The sequence below is a fragment of the Rhinopithecus bieti genome, unplaced genomic scaffold (assembly GCF_001698545.2).
Source record: "Rhinopithecus bieti isolate Rb0 unplaced genomic scaffold, ASM169854v2 scaffold_5273, whole genome shotgun sequence".
NCBI lineage: Eukaryota > Metazoa > Chordata > Mammalia > Primates > Cercopithecidae > Rhinopithecus > Rhinopithecus bieti.
Window position 1 is genome coordinate 1,340,423 of NW_016805057.1, and position 18,542 is coordinate 1,358,964.

General features: G+C 37.6%; 1 protein-coding gene across 2 annotated transcripts in view; it reads right to left on the bottom strand.

Annotated features, from left to right (window-relative positions):
- Positions 1 to 1,806: 1,806 nt before the first annotated feature.
- The window catches only part of GPALPP1 (GPALPP motifs containing 1), a 48,469-nt gene continuing 31,733 nt past the window's right edge, over positions 1,807 to 18,542 (bottom strand). Inside the window, exons 7-9 of one of the 2 annotated variants that reach the window (XM_017870982.1) lie at positions 15,032 to 15,130; positions 7,510 to 7,728; positions 1,807 to 2,185 (exon numbers count right to left, since the gene is read on the bottom strand). In XM_017870982.1, coding sequence (XP_017726471.1) covers positions 7,510 to 7,728; positions 15,032 to 15,130 — 318 coding nt within the window. In that variant the 3' untranslated portion in view covers positions 1,807 to 2,185. Of the gene's footprint in view, positions 2,186 to 5,211; positions 6,279 to 7,508; positions 7,729 to 15,031; positions 15,131 to 18,542 lie in introns of those variants that run through there. The other variant, XM_017870984.1, reaches the window with a different exon arrangement.

The window sequence follows — 18,542 nt, forward strand, 5'->3', positions numbered from 1 at the left end:
CTCGATCTCCTGACCTCGCGATCCACCCGTCTCGGCCTCCCAAAGTGCTGGGATTACAGGCTTGAGCCACCGCGCCCGGCCTATTCAGTTCTTAAAAAGAATATAAATAACCCTCAATAACCAGGCCCAGGAGGAAACAAGTAGTTTACAACTTCTGAAAAAAAAATATTCTTAAATATTTATAGTTTTGATGATAAAGTATAGGTTCACTGTTCAGTTCAATGTATTAATGTTCTGATAACTAATGACAGTTATTAGTAGAGTTACATACAGGGTGTTTGCAGAGCAAGGGCCTAAGAGTGAATTCAGACACATTTGGGGAATTCTGGAAGGCCAGCAAGGTAGACCTTTGGTGTAAGAACCATCTGGTCAATTCCAATGTCATGTTTATAATTTGGTTAAGAAGTATTCTCCATTGGAGGCCGGGGCGGTGGCTCATGCCTGTAATCCCAGCACTTTGGGAGGCCGAGGCGGGTGGATCACCTGAGGTCAGAAGCTCAAGACCAGCCTGGCCAACATGGTGAAACCCCGTCTCTACTAAAAATACAGAAATTAGCCAGGTGTGGTGGCGGGCACCCGTAATCCCAGCTATCAAGAGGCTGAGGCAGGAGAATCACTTGAACCTGGAAGGTGAGGGTGCAGTGAGCTGAGATCACGCCATTACACTCCAGTCTGGGCGACAGAGCGAGACTCTATCTCAAAAAAAAAAAAAAAAAAGTATTCTCCATTAGGAAGCTTCCTTTCACCTCCCAGGACTGGGTTAGATGCTCCTATATAGGCTTCATAGTATCACTAGATACTATGAAGACCCAACCCTGAGCCATCATATTTCTCACAATATACCCACTACACTGGTGCAGTTCTTCCGACACCAAAGAACTAAAGCTTCAGGGCATTTGCATATGTGATCATCACTTTTCACACTGCTAGCTTTTCATTTTTTTAGGTTTCAGCTTAAATGACACATCTTCAGAGACTTCTTCTCACCCTAACTCGGTAGAATGCCCATCCTCAACTACTGGTTCTAGTCTCTCACTACCCTGTTTTCTAACAGCTATCAACAATACGCAGTTGCTTGATCTTTTTTACTCAGATCTTTTTCTGCTCTCCCACTAGAATATAAAATCACAAATCAACGAATCTGCTTTACTTATCTGTGAACACCCTGTAAGTGACCAGCACAGAATCTTCTCCCAGGGAGGAAGATTATGCCTGCCTGGTTCACCATTGTGTTCTTAGCACCTAGCATGCACTGAGGCATTTAATAAATGTTTATTGAATAAATGAACAAACATATAAGCTCCTCAAGAAATACTTATTATAGGGAAACGATCTGAGAAAGCAAAGGTTCTCTTTTTGACCCTACATGTTCAGATTCCTATCATTCAATGGTTGGCTTTCATGTTGCAAAGCATCTCTTTTGGTCACTTTCAATTTGGGAGGTAGAGAGACCAAACCAAAGAAACTCATACTCAAACAATCCAGAAAAACCTACCCACTGTTACAGGTCCTGTGATAGGAAGAACAATGGAATCTTGGTTATAACCCAGTGCCACAGTGCTCTCAAGAGCATTTCCAGTTTGTCTGTCTTGTGTTTCTAAATAGACAGACAATATCTGTATAGTTACATTAGGATAATGAAAACCTGGCAAACGAGTTGTCTAGAGTTAAAGTTGTTGTTGTTGTTTTTTACAATAGCTTACAATGATCTGGTTGGCTGGAATAAACCTTTGCAGAATATTATCTTTACCAATACTGCCTGCTTCAGAAAAGCTAATAATGTTAAAACAAAACAAAAACTACAACTTCTCAGATATAGATAAAACTTTATTTATACGTAAAAAATTACATTCAGGAATTCTGTTCCTAAAAACATTCTCTTAGTAAAGCTCAAAATGAACAGGTTGAAAGGGGCGGTGAACAGCTTTTTAACTGTGTACATAGTGCAGTCACAAGCAATTTTTTAAGCTGCAAAAATCACCTCTCTTAAGTAGCATGAGCTTTTGAAACTGCAGACTTAAATCTCACGATGGCATCAAAAGCCAAAGCAAAATAAATCAATATTCTCAAACAGAAGACTTGGCTGTCGATGTTAATTGGGTGCTATCTCCAACCACTTGCCATCATGTTACTTCTTCCTCTTAGTTGTAACTCAACAAATAACTTTTTCTAATAATACCTATCACTGCATGGAAAAAATGAAAAGAGAAGTGATAAGGGCCTCCTATTAGTAGTTTAATATTACCATTATCTACCCTCAATAAGAAACAAAAAATGCCATAATGTTTTAGGACAAAATTATTTATATAATAACCATCGATCTATTCTAAAGCATGTAAGCCTTGGTACCATGCAAATCTCAACCTCACTTCTTTTTTTTTTTTTTTTTTGAGATGGAGTCTCGCTCTGTTGCCCAGGTTGGAGTGCAGTGGCGTGATCTCAGCTCACTGCAACCTCTGCCTCCCGGGTTCAAGCAATTCCTCTGCCTCAGCCTCCCGAGTAGCTGGGACTACAGGCGCACGCCGCCACCACGCCTGGCTAATTTTTTATATTTTAGTAGAGACAGGGTTTCACCGTGTTGCCCAGGCTGGTCTCGAACTCCTGAGCTCAGGCAATCCGCCTGCCTTGGCCTCCCAAAGTGCTAGAATTACAGGCGTGAGCCACTGCACCTGGCCAATCTCAACTTCACTTCTAAATAAATCGTTAATTCAAAGAATCATTCAGGCCAGGCGTGGTGGCTCACGCCTGTAATCTCAGCACTTTGGGAGGCCAAGGTGGGCAGATCACCTGAGGTCAGGAGTTTGAGACCAGTCTCACTAACATGGTGAAACCCCGTCTCTACTAAAAATACAAAAATTAGCCAGGCGCGGTGGTGGGCGCCTGTAGTCTCAGCTACTCGGGAGGCTGAGGCAGAAGAATCGCTTGAACCCGGGAGGTGGAGGTTGCAGTAAGCCGAGATCACGCCATTGCACTCCAGCCTAGGCAACAAGAGTGAGACTCCATCTCAAAAACGAAAAACAAAACAAAGAATCATTCGATGTTAAAATGATAACTTAAACGTCAAGTGGTTGCTACAACTAAACAAGATTAAAAACTCTTAGATCAGGGCTTTTCTTTTCTTTTTTTTTTTAGAGCAAGACTTAATTTACTATGTTGTGCCCAATACAAAAAGGATTTCATTTATCTGGTAAGGCGGTCTTACTAGGGGTGTACCCACCATCTCTCGTGTTTTGTTATATCCCTCCTTACTTCCCCACCTGCTAAACCAAATAATCCCACTATTTACTTACCAGTAATGTGGTTACTATTTGAAGCATCTAAATCTATTGGAGATGACAATTTAGAGAGCTGGACAAAATCATATAATTTCAAGTATAACAAACTTAAATGGCACGTTCGATGGTAAGAACATTACAAGTATCTGTTCCATTATATGAACTTAGTGTTGCTCTTTTTTTCTTCTTCATTTTTAAATTTCAAAAGAGGTCACATTCCTATGATACTTGGCCAAAAAATGTAGGAAATTAAAAAGTCCTTATTAAAATGTCTTCTGCCAGATGGAAAGGAGACTTGATTCAATTAGGTCTTTTGCAGCTTCGGAAGTGGGGAGGGGATGAAATAAAGAACACCTTTCCATCCTGTGCAATAATTACTTTGTCCTTCAATATTCTTATATTGGGATTAGTCTCTCTGTGGGGCAAAACAACCTCTGAAACTGGCCTTACATTTTGTTAAAATTATCCTCAGGTTGGTACAAAAGAGCATTAGCTCCAAAGCCAGTAAGGTAGTAAATTCTGGAAGCATTAGGCGGAAAGCAGAGGTTTCTCTCCTTTATGCCAAGGTCATGGTCACTCCAAAGTTGAGGGATGAAAGAGTAAATATATAATACAGAAATATCCCTATTCTCTTTAAATGAGGAAAACAAAGAAAAGTAAGTATCCAAAGATAACACTTTTACTTTAAAAAATACAAATTTCTCAAAAATATGTTAAGAATTTACATAACGAAGAGGAGCTAGAAAATACTTTTTCCTTTCATTGGGAAAAAATTATAACAAAATTAAATTAATGCAATGGAGATACTCTTGTACAAAATTTTGTGTTCAGAAAATACTGTTCATTAAAATGACATTTTAGTCAAAAGGTAGCTCTGTTCAATTTTGAGTACATAAGAAAGTTTTCAATTTGCTTAGGAGAATAATATCATCCATTTATTTATTTATTTTTATTTATTTATTTATTATTTAGAGATGGAGCTTCGGCTCTTTGTTGCCCAGGCTGGAGTGCAGTGGTGCGCGGATCTGGCTCACTACAACCTCCGGCCTCCAGGTTCAAGGTTGATTCTCCTGCTTCAGCCTCCCGGAGTAGCTGGGATTTAAGGCGACCGCCACCACGCCTGACTAATTTTTATATTTTTAGTAGAGATGGGATTTCGCCATGTTGGTCAGGGCTGGTCCGAACTCCTGACCTCAGGTGAATCCCACCCACCCTCGGCCTCCCCAAAGTGCTGGGATTTACAGGTGTGAGCACCGTGCCCAGCTAATTATCCTTTTTAATAGCAACGGCTCCTTTAGTTTGCTATGGTTTACACTGATGCCATGGGAAAAACTATATTGTATGATTATAATTATATATATATATATAATTAATATATATATATAATAAATATATTATTTATTAAATTAATAATATAATTATATATATATTGTACTAAATTTATATTGTATATTATTAGAGAGAAGAATAATTTGTACCATCATATAGTTTACTCAGTTTTCATAAAGCTTACATGAACTAGGAATCAGAATCTTTTTCCATTAAAAATTTGTGTCTCGGCCAGGCGTGGTGGCTCATGCCTGTAATCCCAGCACTTTCGGAGGCCGAGGCAGGTGGATCACCTGAGGTCTGGAGTTCGAGACCAGCCTGGAACAATATATAGTGAAACCCCATCTCTACTAAAAAATACAAAAATTAGCTGAATGTGGTGGCGCATGCCTGTAGTCCCAGCTACTTGGGACACTGAGGCAGGAGAATTGCTTGAACCCAGGAGGTGGAGGTTTCAGTGAGCCGAGATCATAGCACTCTACTCCAGCCTGGGTGACAGAGCAAGATTCTGTCTCTCAAAAAAACAAAAATAAACAACAATAAAAATTTGTGTCTCATCAAAACTAGAATACTAGTGGAACAATTGGGATTAATCTGCAAGAAAATATAACTTATAGAATTGCCCTTTATTTAACAATAGTTTAATAGTTTAAATAAAATTTATCATCTTATAAATTTACCATCATAAGAGGCAGTGCTTAAAGCATTACAAACTTATAATGCTCCCAATTAGAAGGGTCATGATTATAAATTTTCCATTTCCGTTTTTGTATTTAGGGATTATTAATTTTTTAAAAGGCTATTCATGATTGATATGACCCCCGTAAATTAGCTTAAAAAAAGGTTATGACCCCATATATTAGCTACAAACTGTTAAGTACAGTATATAAATGAGTAAAGTAAGATTGTCCCAAAGCAAAGTTCCAGGACTCAGAAAGCTTTGGTTGAGATCATAGAGATTTGAGTCTTACAGATTTCACACTGCTAACAGTTAATGGCATATCTCGTCCTGATTGCCTCCCCTAGAAATACTAACTATTAAAGTTGGAAAAACCAAAATAGTTTTTCCTTAGCACATGAGATAACCCAGAGATCTTTCTGACTTAAAAACAATTAAAAAAATTAAACAACAAATAAAAAGCCCTGAGTACTAAAACAAGAAAACTGATTACAAAACAGGCAAAACCCATACCCTCTATTTTCAAGTAAATTTGTATTCACTGGCTGCAGTTTAAAGGGAAATAACAACACATTTCAAAGTCATGGATTTACAGGAAGGACTTGACACACTGACTCTAGGGCAGGTTAGGTATATTTCACGAGGAGGTCCAGGCTGTGGTAGAGATTTGGCAGTCAGTCCTGACCAGACCTTAGAGGGTACTTGTGAGACATCACAAAAATCAGGGGAAATGGAAGCCTCTTAAAATAATTATTTGAAGAAAAGCCCATAATTCCCCATACTTCCACAGAAGCTAAAGGCACATAGAATATTCTGTTCTACATAAGAAACGTTCGTTTTATGTTTCCACATGACCTTAAAAGGACACAAAGAACAAGGTAAATCTCTATGTTTTTTAAGATTAAAATAATCTCTAATCTTAAGAAGCCAAAAACAAAGAAATAAAGATGGACAAAGAGTATTCTTCAATTTTCTTCATTGCACAGGGAAATCCCCTGAGGTAAGAATAAGAAAACTCAGTAAGTTGGAAAATACTTATAAATTTAACTATATTTCCCTCAAAATCACATTTGAATATTGATATAGGTTTCACACAATTAAAATCATAAAGATTTTAAGAAGCAACCTCAGCTTTTATGTAATTTCTTTTCTTTTCTCTTTTTCTTTCATTTTTGAGACGGAGTCTCTCACTCCTGTCACCCAGGCTAGAGTGCAGTGGCACGATCTTGGCTCACTGTAACCTCCCGGGTTCAAGCAATTCTTCTGCCTCAGACTCCCAAGTAGCTGGGATTACAGGCACGTGCCACCACACCTGGGTAATTTTTTTTTTTAAATATATTTTTATTAGAGATGGGGTTTCACCATGTTGTTCAGGCTGGTCTCGAACTCGCAACCTCAGGTGATCCACCCGCCTCAGCCTCCCAAAGTGCTAGGATTACAGGTGTGAGCCACTGGCCTCTTTTTTTTTTTTTTTTTTCTAAAGAGACGAGGTCTCACTTTGTTGCCCAGGCTGGAGTGCAATGGCACAATCACAGCTCACTACTGCCTCAAATTCCTGGGCTCAAGGGATCCTCCCACCTTAGCCTGCTGAGTAGCTGGGACCACAGGTGTGCTCCACTGCACCTGGCTAGTTTTTTGTAGATATGGGGTCTCACCATCTTAAGCAGGCTGGTCTCAAACTACTGGGCTCAAAGTGATCCTCCCACACTGGACTCCCAAAGTGTTGGGATTACAGGCGTGAGCCACTGCACCCAGCTTTATGTAATTTCTTAATCACCATTCTGAACCCTTGGGCTATGGATGAACATTGGAATAGTTTTGAACCTTAACTTATAGGGGACCTTTCTAAGCAACAAACATTTCCTAGTTGAGATTTTGTTTAACATACAAACTACTAGCAAGCCTTTCTTCATCTTTAATAAAGTGTGCATATCTACTCAAGTATCAAACCACACCTTCCTTTGCCATTGCTCGTAAGCTGAATTTTATTTTAACATTTTAATAGCAATGCCCTATTAGGTTATTATGAAGGACAGGCTATTTTCCAGTAAGCCATATTTTCATCCCACAAGGCTGACTTTTCAAAATCACTGTTTACTTATAAAACATATAATTTTAATCTATTATAAAAGGAAATAGATTTGAGCACAATATTAAAGACAACAGAGTATTTATAAAAGTTCACATTGATCAGTATTAAAATATACCTCACTGAAATATACTTACTTATAAAAACATATTGCCTTTGCCATGTGAAAATCTGGTGTTTAGTTCTCTAGATTTTTTTATTAGGGCCTTTTTCTGAGCTTCATCAAACCGATTAACCTTGAGATCCTTATCACGGTCAAATGGTATTCTCTCTTGAGGCTTATGTTTGTCTTCAGCCGCCTTACTCTTTAACTTTTTATGATGTATGTCCATAAGAGATTCTGCTCTTTTTGATTCCTGGAGAGAGCAGGAGAGCAGAAATAAAAACTAGAGTTTGTATAGATTATTGACAGAATATGATCATGAAATGGAATAATTAGATAGTAATGGTGCACATTAAGGAGGGTTATTTATAAACCCCAATAGTTGTTTTTTTTTTTTTTTTTTTTCCAAATCCAAGACAGCATTTATAAAGAAAATATGTAATGAAAAGCATTATGGTTATTTAAATACTAAACATCAGAGTACAAACCAAGAACAGGGGTGTGAAAGAAAGAGCAATCATATTGTCACTTCATAGATGTGCTGGTCTTTGAAGGCTAAATGGATGAACAGGAAGGGAAGGCACTGTCAGGCTGAAGCAAAAACAAAGGTAAAAGAAGAGTAGTAAGAGCACGGATGTGGTAAAATTCAAGGCCTGTGCAGCATATGTTGGCATGTTCCGTAAGCTAAGATAATTTTTGTTCCTTTCAGTTTTCTTTCTCTTTTCCCTTAATTCCCTTCTTTTTTTTTTTTTCTTCTTAGCTAGGGTAGGTGTTCACATTTTCAGATGTATCTAGTAAGACAAGGTTTCAGCAAAAATAATTGATTTAATAAACTAGGGATTGATTACAGACCTTCGAGTATTGACTAAGGTAAAGGACAGAACAGTCCTGGATGGAAGGAGCAGGGAGGGAGATGGAAAAGGAGATGCTGGTAGTACAGACCAGCAACCTTCAAACTGGGGTATACATATCCCTGGGGGCTACACAGAGTAGAGTCCATGGAGGATGAAGGCATGGGTAATTTTAAGGTTATTTTTCCAAGGTTCTCTACTTCTTCATGTAGTCTTTCTTACAATTGATTTGGCCTAGACTACCTCTTGTGAAGATGCCACCCCTTTCATTACAGCCCTTTCTCATTTAACAAAGGAGACTATAGAATATTATTTAGGAGAGCAAAAGTCTTCAGGGTATGAGACAAAAAATCTAAAATACCGGTATGGTTGAAACTTCCTTTAATCAAGAAACTGTAAACACAGGAGGGCTCTGTGTCCTCCTGTGTCTGAAACACATTTCTCCTAAGAGTGTAGGGTCCTTTGGAAATGGGTTTTTCACCTTTTATTGAAATGTTCTGAATTCAGATATATTGAAGAGTGGATAATGGAAGAAAAGACAACTTTTGCTTAACAACCATACCTTTTCCAGGCCCTTCCTACTGCCAAAGAATGTACTTGAGGGGGAAGGAGTGAAGAAAGCTCAGTAAAAGCAAAATAACAAGGCACTAGTAAAAAATGCTGAAAGTGACAGTATCTTATTTTATCCAGAAGGTAAAATGGCACCTAGATCAGAATTCAAAGTATCACATGAATGGTCATTAACACATTTATTTGAATGGAAAAAGTGAATCAGAAAGTCTGGTCTGGCTGATCTGACAACCAGAAATGACTTTGTCAATTAGATTATGTGACAGACATGTCTCGTAAATTAACTGAACTCAATCTGGAGCCATAAGGTTTTAGTAGAATGTACAAAAGATAAATTAGTAAATATGTATTTAAATTGACACAATTTGCATTTTCTCATTTCTGCTCAATATACTGGGTTACGCAAAGTACTCTTAATTATTTTATAAGTATTGATAAAGTCTTTAGAAACAAACTGATTAGCAAATCAAGTGCTTTCCAGTTCTTTATGTTCAACAAAATTGAAGGAGGTTAAAAAAAAAAAAAGCATCAAATATTGCTAAGGAAAAATAGGTAATCAAGGTTGGGCGCGGTGGCTCATGCCTGTAATCCCAGCACTTTGGGAGGCCAAGGTGGGTGGATCACCTGAGGTCGGGAGTTCAAGACCAGTCTGACCAACATGGAGAAACCCCGTCTCTACTAAAAATATAAAATTAGCTGGGTATGGTGGCGCATGCCTGTAAACCCAGCTACTCGGAGGCTGAGGCAGGAGAATCGCTTGAACCTGGGAGGCAGAGGTTGCGGTAAGCCAAGAGCATGCCATTGCACTCCAGCATGGGCAACAAGAGCAAAACTCTGTCTTAAAAAAAAAGGTAACCAATACATGGAGCATGGAGAAATAAAACTTAAGTTCCAAATTCAGAAAAATCTGCATTGTAATGATGGTCCTGCTGCTTTCAACACTGGTAACAATGGGCAAGTAATTTAAGTCTCATTTCCCCAGCTGTAAAATAGTAGTAGTCATAATGATAATTTCTAAATATTTGAGGGAAGAAGGGAGGAATTAAATGATCTAATGGATACAAAGGATTTAGTACAGTGTTAGCTATATAAGAAACAATAAATCAATGCTAAATGTTAGATTTATTGAGCATTTACTATATCCTCACAATGTATTTGTAAATTAAATGTTGTTATTCTCATTACACAGACTTGGAAAGAATGAGAAAACTTATTAACAGGATCAATGTCGAAAAAAATCAAAGGAGATCCTAATGACTTGACAGTTAAGAGACTATTAATAGTAGTTTTTGTAAATAGATCAATATGAATTTAAGAGAATAACTCAAATTGTTCAAAGAACTGAATGACATCGCTATAACAAAATAGGTTCATTCTCATTCACTTCTTTATAAAAACCTGGTTTCTTAACTCTTAGAAGTATAAAAAAATACAATTGATGATAAAATCTGTCTTAATTTTTTTTGTTTCTATTTTATTTCAATAGCTTTAGGGGTACAAGTGGTTTTTGGTTACATGGATGAATTGTACAGTGGTGAAGTCTGAAGTTTCAGTGTACCAGTCAACCAAGTAGTATACATTGTATGAAACCTGTCTTATTCTGGCAATAAGTAACATTCATCCAAAGACCAGGAACTAACTAGAAAAAAAGTCTTTCATTAAAAGAATAAATTAAATTTACATTTTACTTTTTACAGAGTCTTGCTAGGTCTCCAGGCTGGAGGGCAATGGTGGGATCTCGGCTCACTGCAACCTCTGCCTCCTGAGTTCAAGTAATTCTCCTGCCTTAGCCTCCTGAGTAGCTGGGATTACAGGTGCCCACCACCATACCCAGCTAATTTTGTTTGTTTAGTAGAGAGGGGTTCCACCATGTTGGTCAGGCTGGTCTTGAACTCCTGACCTCATGATCTGCCCGCCTTGGCCTCCCAAAGTGCTGGGATTACAGGCATAATCCACCATGCCTGGCTCTTATGATGAAAAATTTTAGATGTCAAATTAAAAAATACACAGTTTTAGGGCTAGGTGTGGTGGTTCACACCTGTAATCCCAGCACTTTGGAAGGCCAAGGCAGGCAGATGACCTGACGTCAGGAATTCAAGATCAGCCTGGCCAACACAGTGAAACCCCATCTCTACTAAAAATACAAAAATTAGCCAGTATGGTGGTATGTGCCTGTAGTCCCAGCTATTTGGGAGTCTGAGGCAAGAGAATCACTTAAACCCAGGAGGTGGAGATTGCAGTAAGCCGAGATCACGCCACTGCACTCCAGCCAGGGCAATGGAGCAGAGAGAGACTCAGTCTCAAAACACACACACACACACACACACACACACACACACACACACACACACACACACACATACACACACAGTTTTAGGGGATACCAAGCAAAAACACTTGAAGATTGCTGGTCTCCAGCACTGACGGGTTGAAAAGAAATATAGATTGCCTGTCCTATCATAGATTTAGTGAATCAAAACTGCCAACTGTGGGTCTCAGAAACCCCGCTTTTACTGCCCAAGTTCTGATAGAGGTGATCCATGGGATGTGGAACCCACTTTTGGATCATTCTTTCTAGTAGTTTGGTATTAATAGGAGATAGGATGCCAATACAAAGGAGTGTAGTAAGGTGAATTTTAGGATGGAAAACCATATATGTAGCATTATATGTATGTATAAATGTAAAAAAGCTACACTATCAAAACTTGATCTTTTAGCTCCATTTTTCCACATTTCTCCTTCCTTCCTTGCTTTCACATCTTTCATTGCTAATGAGATAACTCCTTAGTGAGGTGGTAATGATGAAGGTTGACAGGCTAGCAAGAGTTGGAAGGGGAAAGCCTAAATATATAACAAAGACCTGGAGAAAATTGAGAACAAAGTTTGAGCAGATGTATGGAGATGTGAGAAAGAACGGAGTTGTAGGGATCTTACTACTTTACCTAAAGCCACTACTGAGGAAAATGATTTATAACAATAAGCAAAATTGTATGTAAGGTAACAAATAGCAAACAAAAATGGAGAAATAAAGATGTCAGATTTCAGTGTACTGATTATTCCTTATATTAGCAAATGAACCATCAATAGACAGAGGAATACATTAAATCACTGGACTATTATTATACAATCAATCCAAACAATTCAAGTGCTCAAACTCATGATGATAAAAGAAATAAACTTTTCTATCAGTTGTTTCAGGTGTACTACTATTGGTCTGATTTAGGATAATTTGCACACTGTGACACACAGGACCAAACTAGAGCCAAAATATAATAAAATAATAAATAACACCTAGAAGCAGTCAATTCACTGAAAATCAAAAGCTGAAAGCCGATTGATGTAAGAGATTAATCTGCTAAATGACTAACTTGCTGACTTACCACATTTAATCATTTAACATAAATGTTTGCATTTTCTAACAATATACAATATTTACAGCATTTTTTATTTATTAAAAAAATTTTTTTTTAGAGACAGGGTCTTGCTCTGTGTAGACCCTGCAGTGGAGTGCAGTGGTGTGGTCATAGCTCACTGTAACCTCAAACTCCTACGCTCAAGTGATCCTCCAACTCCAGCCTCCCAAGTCGCTGGGACTTCGAGTGTGTGCCATCACACCTAGCTAATTTTTTACCTTTTTATTTTGGTAGAGATGGGATCTTGCTATACTGCCCATCTCTTGGCCTCAGAAGATCCTCCTGTCTCAGTATCCCCCACAGTGCTGGGATTACATGTGTGAGCCACCATGGTTGGCCAACAGCAATTCATTTTTGAATAAGATGGGTTTGTAACGGCTTTTGAAAACTAATGCCAAACTTCTACTTGATTGGTTTTTGTCTTCATTAAAGTATTTTAAAGACTGCTCGATTTATCAAAAGCTACGGTTTCTAGAGTGGCTTAGTCTAAAACTATATTAATACTTTGAATAGAAAGTATCTGGAATTTCAGCTTTCAGGGTTCAGATTAGAACCCTAATTTTTTGGATGCATTTTAAAGTAAACTGTAAACATCACTACATGTCCCCTAAATACCTAGGCATGCATTTGAGTTCAATATTTGTTTTTATATATATATATTTTTAAGATGAATATACATATGATAAAATACATAAATATTAAGTGTATATTCAATGAGTTTTATAGCTCAAAATCTAGTCAAGATCTGGAACCTTTCTATCACTTCAGGCATATGCTGTTTCCTAGTCAAATTCCATACCCCAATTCCAACTACTAGCATTCTGATTTTTTTCCCACCATAGATGCATTTTGCTTATTGTACAGCTCCATATAAACATAATAAGAAGTATGTACTTGCTTGTGTAAGATTTCTTTCACTCAGCACGACTTTGAGATTCATCCATGTTGTATTTATTTGTAATGTGTTCCTTTTTATTGGTCAGTAGTTTCATCTATACCACGGTTTGGTTTTCTTTCTCTTACTGATCAACATTTGAGCTGCTTACAGTATTTAACTATTATGAACAAAGCGTCTATGAACATTCTTGGATAAGTTTTTTTGAGGCTATTAAGAATAACACGTTCAACTCTTTGTGTGGATGTGTTTTCGTTTGTCTTAGGTAAATACCCAGGAGGAAAATAGCAGGGTACGTGTCTGTTTAGTTTGATACGAAATGCCAGTTTGGAAAAAGGCTTAGCTTATTTATCTTCAGCCATTGGTCTTTTCTTACATAACTCATTATGGCTCTAAATTTTCCCTCTAAATACCACTTCATATGGCATCCCACACATTGTGATATGTTGTATTTTGTCATTCAGGTCTACATTTTCTAATTTCCATTATCATTTTTTCTTTGATACAAAGTTTAAATTTTGAGTTTTCTGATTTCCAGTTTTTTTTTTTTTTTTTCAAAAAAAATTTAAATTTCTATTTTTTTTTTTTCCCCTTTTTTTTTTTTTTTTTTTTTTTTTTTCTGAGACAAGGTCTTGCTCTGCCATCCAGATTGGAGTGCAGTGGCACAACCATGGCTTGACTCAACCAATCTGTCTGCCTCAGCATCCCAAAGTGCTGGGATTATAGACATGAGCCACTACAACTGGCCATAGTGGGTTTTTAAGTTAATCTGAATCCAAACTTCAATTCTTTGTGGTCAGATAATTTGGGTTGAATGATAGTAATTCCTTCGATTTTGTTGATACTTGACTTCTGAGCTGGTCAGTTTTCATAAATACTTCAAGTGAGCTAAGTTTTGGTCAATTTCCAAAATGTTTTAAGCATGCTTCACTGTGGTACTGGTCAACATATATACAATAAATCAAGCTAACTATATTTTAGAGCTTATGGAATTTTCTTTAATACACTGGGAACAGAAAATAATTTTCCTAAACACCTTTCAGGGACCAATGGGTTCAGTAATTTACATTTATTCTTTGAGCTGGGATATTTATCATTTTCCTTTTCTTTTTGTGCAGGCACCACCCAACATTTACCTTTTTTTTTTTAAGACAGAAGATAACAAAATAATATGCCAAATGAATACTGACTGTTTAGTTTATAAATTTAGATTGAACTACATTCAAAAAACGTTTTTTCTCCCATATTTAAATATTTACATCCAACATTCCAAATCTGTTTATAATTTAAACATTTATAAGTGGAAGTTCTCCATGAGTGAGTAGGGGTCTTGCTTTCTCTCATCAAGTGCTACCTATCTCTAATAATTAGATTTCTGCTAATTTAATATGTAAAATGTGAATTAGAAATATCCGTGAAAAACACAGAAGAATTTTATAAAAACATATATATATGCAACAGAGTTTATTTCAGGATAGATGTATAAAAAATGCATGGTAAAGAGGTAGACATATAAAAGAAACAGAAATAAGCAAAAGAGAAAAAAATAAACAGAGAACTAAAAGATAGGCGAAAAAAGGCTATATATTTTGTTTCTGGCTTTTTTTTTTTTTTTTTTTTTTTGAGGCAGCAAGGCTTTCAAGTGATCCTCGCAACTCAGTTGGCTCATTAAAAAAAATGTTTTTAGAAACAAGGTCTTGCTATGTTGCCCAAGCTGGTCTTGAACTCTTGGCCTCAAGTGATCCTCCTGCCTCAGCCTCCCAAGTAGCTGGGATTATAGGCAAGAGTCATCACACCTGGCTCTATATATCTTATTTTCTTACTTACATTGTATGAAGATACCTGCTCAGCCAGTCTCTTATCTCTTCCTGATAATATATGTTCTTCATCTTTCTTACCGGATGACTTCCTTGCTTCTTGTGTTTCCTGAGGAATGAACACAGACAACACACTACTGAATCATAAAATTAAGATAAAACAAAAAATAAATATTATTTTTACTCAGATTAAGTAACAAGAGACACAACTAAGCCAGGTTTATGAAATCCCTTCTGATTAGAAATATTAACATACTTGGCCGGGCGTAGTGAGTGACTCACGCCTGTAATCCTAGCACTTTGGGAGGCCGAGGCAGGCGAATCACCTGAGGTAAGGAGTTCGAGACCAGCCTGGGCAACCTGGTGAAACCTCATCTCTACTAAAAATATAAAAGTTAGCTGGGCGTGGTGGCGGGCACCTGTAATCCCACCTACTCGAGAGGCTGAGGCAGGAGAATCGCTTGAATCTGGGAGGCAGAGGTTGCAGTGAGCTGAAATCGTTCCACTGCACTCCAGCCTGGGAGACAGAGTGAGACTGGTCTCATAAAAAAAAAAAAAATCAAAATATTAACATACTTGATAAGCGATCAGTTACTGCTCTAGTCTATGATTTTCTTGAAAACAAGGAAAGAAAAAACCACCCCACTCAACCTATTTATTGAACTCAGGATGAGTTTGACTAACAGTGGTGAGAGGTGGAAGTGAAAATAAGGCTTAAAAAGATATCCTACATTACTATTTTCAAAAATAATAAAATCACCCTGTAGGAAAACAAACAAACAAAAAAACAAAGAAAAGGAAATAAAAGGTACATTTTGAAAAAAAAAAAAAAAGAAAATTGTGTTTATTCACAGATCCTAGCACTGTGTAGCAAACTGTGGACTGTGTAGCAAACTCCAAAGAATTTACCAAAAAACTCCTGGAACTACTAAGCAAGTACAGCAAAGTTGCAGGATACAAGATCAATATACAAAATATAGCAGCAAGAGGCTGGGCGTGGTAGCTCACGCCTGCAAACCTAGTACTTTGGGAGGCAGAGGCAGGCAGACTGCCTGAGCTCAGGAGTTCGAGACCACGCTGGGCAACATGGTGAAACCCCTGTCTCTACTAAAATACAAAAAATTAGCTGGGCGTGGTGGCGAGTGTTTGTGGTCCTGGCTATTTGGGAGGCTGAGACACAAGAATTGCTTGAACCTGGAAGGCAGAGGTTGCAGTGAGCTGAGATGGTGCCACTGTACTCCAGCCTGGGCAACAGAGTGATTCTGTCTCAAAAAAAAAAGAAAAAAAAAAAAATACATATGTATCAGCAAGAAACAACTAGAATTTGAAACAAAACTATCATTTATATTAGCACACACACACACACACACACACATGAAGTGTCTAGTCTAACACATTTTATTTAGAAAAAATGTTACAGTAATATTCTAGAGCATATGCTCCCAAGCAGGAATGGGGAAGGCCCACATAAAAACTACTGAAAACCACTAGTCTCTAAGCATATTCTTATTTTAATTTGCTTAGGAGGCCTCATGGACTAAAACAACACTGTATTTAATAAAGTAAGTTAAAAACATAGAAATAGTTCATTTCTACATTTTCCCAGAAAATAGATGTTTTACTTATAAAAAAAGAAAAGTGATGTTATGGTACAATGGAAATAAAAACCTAACCATTTAATATTAAGAGGTAGTAGATGTTGTCAAGACTGGAAAGTGAGGAATTAACTGATCTCATTCAATTAATGTATGTAAAACACTTTCATTACTTTCTAAAGAGCATTCTTTTTTTTTTTTTTTAGACGGAGTCTTACTCTGTTGCCCAGGCTGGAGTGCAGTGGTACAATCTCGGCTCACTGCAAGATCTGCCTCCTGGATTCACGTCATTCTCCTGCCTCAGCCTCCTGAGTAGCTGGGACTACAGGTGCCCGCCACCACGCCTGGTTAATTTTTTGTATTTTTAGTAGAGACAGGGTTTCACCGTGTTAGCCAGGTTGGTCTTGATCTCCTGACCTTGTGATCCACCCACCTCAGCCTCCCAAAGTGTTGGGATTACAGGTATGAGCCACTGTGCCCGGCCAAGAGCAATCTTCTTTTAGGCCATATTGGCTAAATTAATGTGAGAACAGTAGAGGTATGAGAGGTAAGCTGGAAAATCAAATATAAGAAGTAGGATGGAGTGGAGGGAACCTATCAAGAAGGAAATACGGCTAAGATCTGTTATAAAAATTAGTCATGAACTTTACACAGGATCAAAGACAACAGAAAATGAATAGCTCTGTGATACTACATAGTTTGTAACATAAATATATGTCTGTGGTACTATATTCTGTAATGTAGTGTTATATAAAATTTAAGACTTATTAATAATCCCTTTATGAGTCCAATGTAAATACTAAACAAAACATTTCAGCACAGAAAAGAATGACCAGATCTAAAGAACTCAGTCATAGGGATTAAAATCTCTTAAGTTCAAACAATATAGCCTGGTTTCCATGTGTTCCATTATTCCATGATATTTTCCTCCAAGGAAGACTCCCTACATATCTAGCTGTAAGCTAGACATCTATTCATCTACAGTGAGAAACAGGATATAAAAAAGAACAAATAAATAAGGACACAAATAAAAAGGCATGTAAGCAAGGGAATTAATTATTTTTTTGGAGACAATCTTAAAGGCTAAATTATAAAAACTCCAATAAATATTATTTCAAAACCAGCTAAGAAATAATAGGCATTCCAACACCAGCCTTTCAAGGTTTTTGTGGCTCTCTTGGATCCACATCCTTTGCTGCCTCCCTCTATGTGTGTTGGTTCGCCTCACCTTCCTATTATAACTCTCAGATTCTCTTTAATCTTAGGACAAAAAAGAAATTATGCATAATGTTGCCTACTATGCAGGCAGGGTGCTCAAGTGTGGAGACTGCAACATGCCCTCCACACTTTAAGGGTACCACTGTTTATTTCACAGGCAATTCTCCAGTAAAATGAAAAGTCCTTAAGGAGCTCTTGCCTCTTTCTATCACCTGCAACCAAATACAATTCCTGATAGAACAGGAAAATTGATGATTCCAGATTAAAAACAGAAATCCTGATAATTCTAGGTACTGATGAGTAATATAAACAGAGCTAGTCCATTCCAGATTGAAAACAGAAATCCTGATAATTCTAGGTACTGATGAGTAATATAAACAGAGCTAGTGGAATGAACTAAGTGTGGAACTGCTTTAGTCAGAACTGATGAATTTATAATTATAAGGTGACAATTAGTCAAGCATTTGAGAATCGAATGGGATGTCTTACAGAAATTAAAACCTTGAGGGGCGGAGCAAGATGGCCGAATAGGAACAGCTCCAGTCTCCAACTCCCAGCGCAAGCGACACAGAAGACCGGTGATTTCTGCATTTTCAACTGAGGTACTGGGGTCATCTCACTAGGGAGTGCCGGACAATCGGTGCTGGTCAGCTGCTGCAGCCTGACCAGCGAGAGCTGAAGCAGGGCGAGGCATCGCCTCACCTGGAA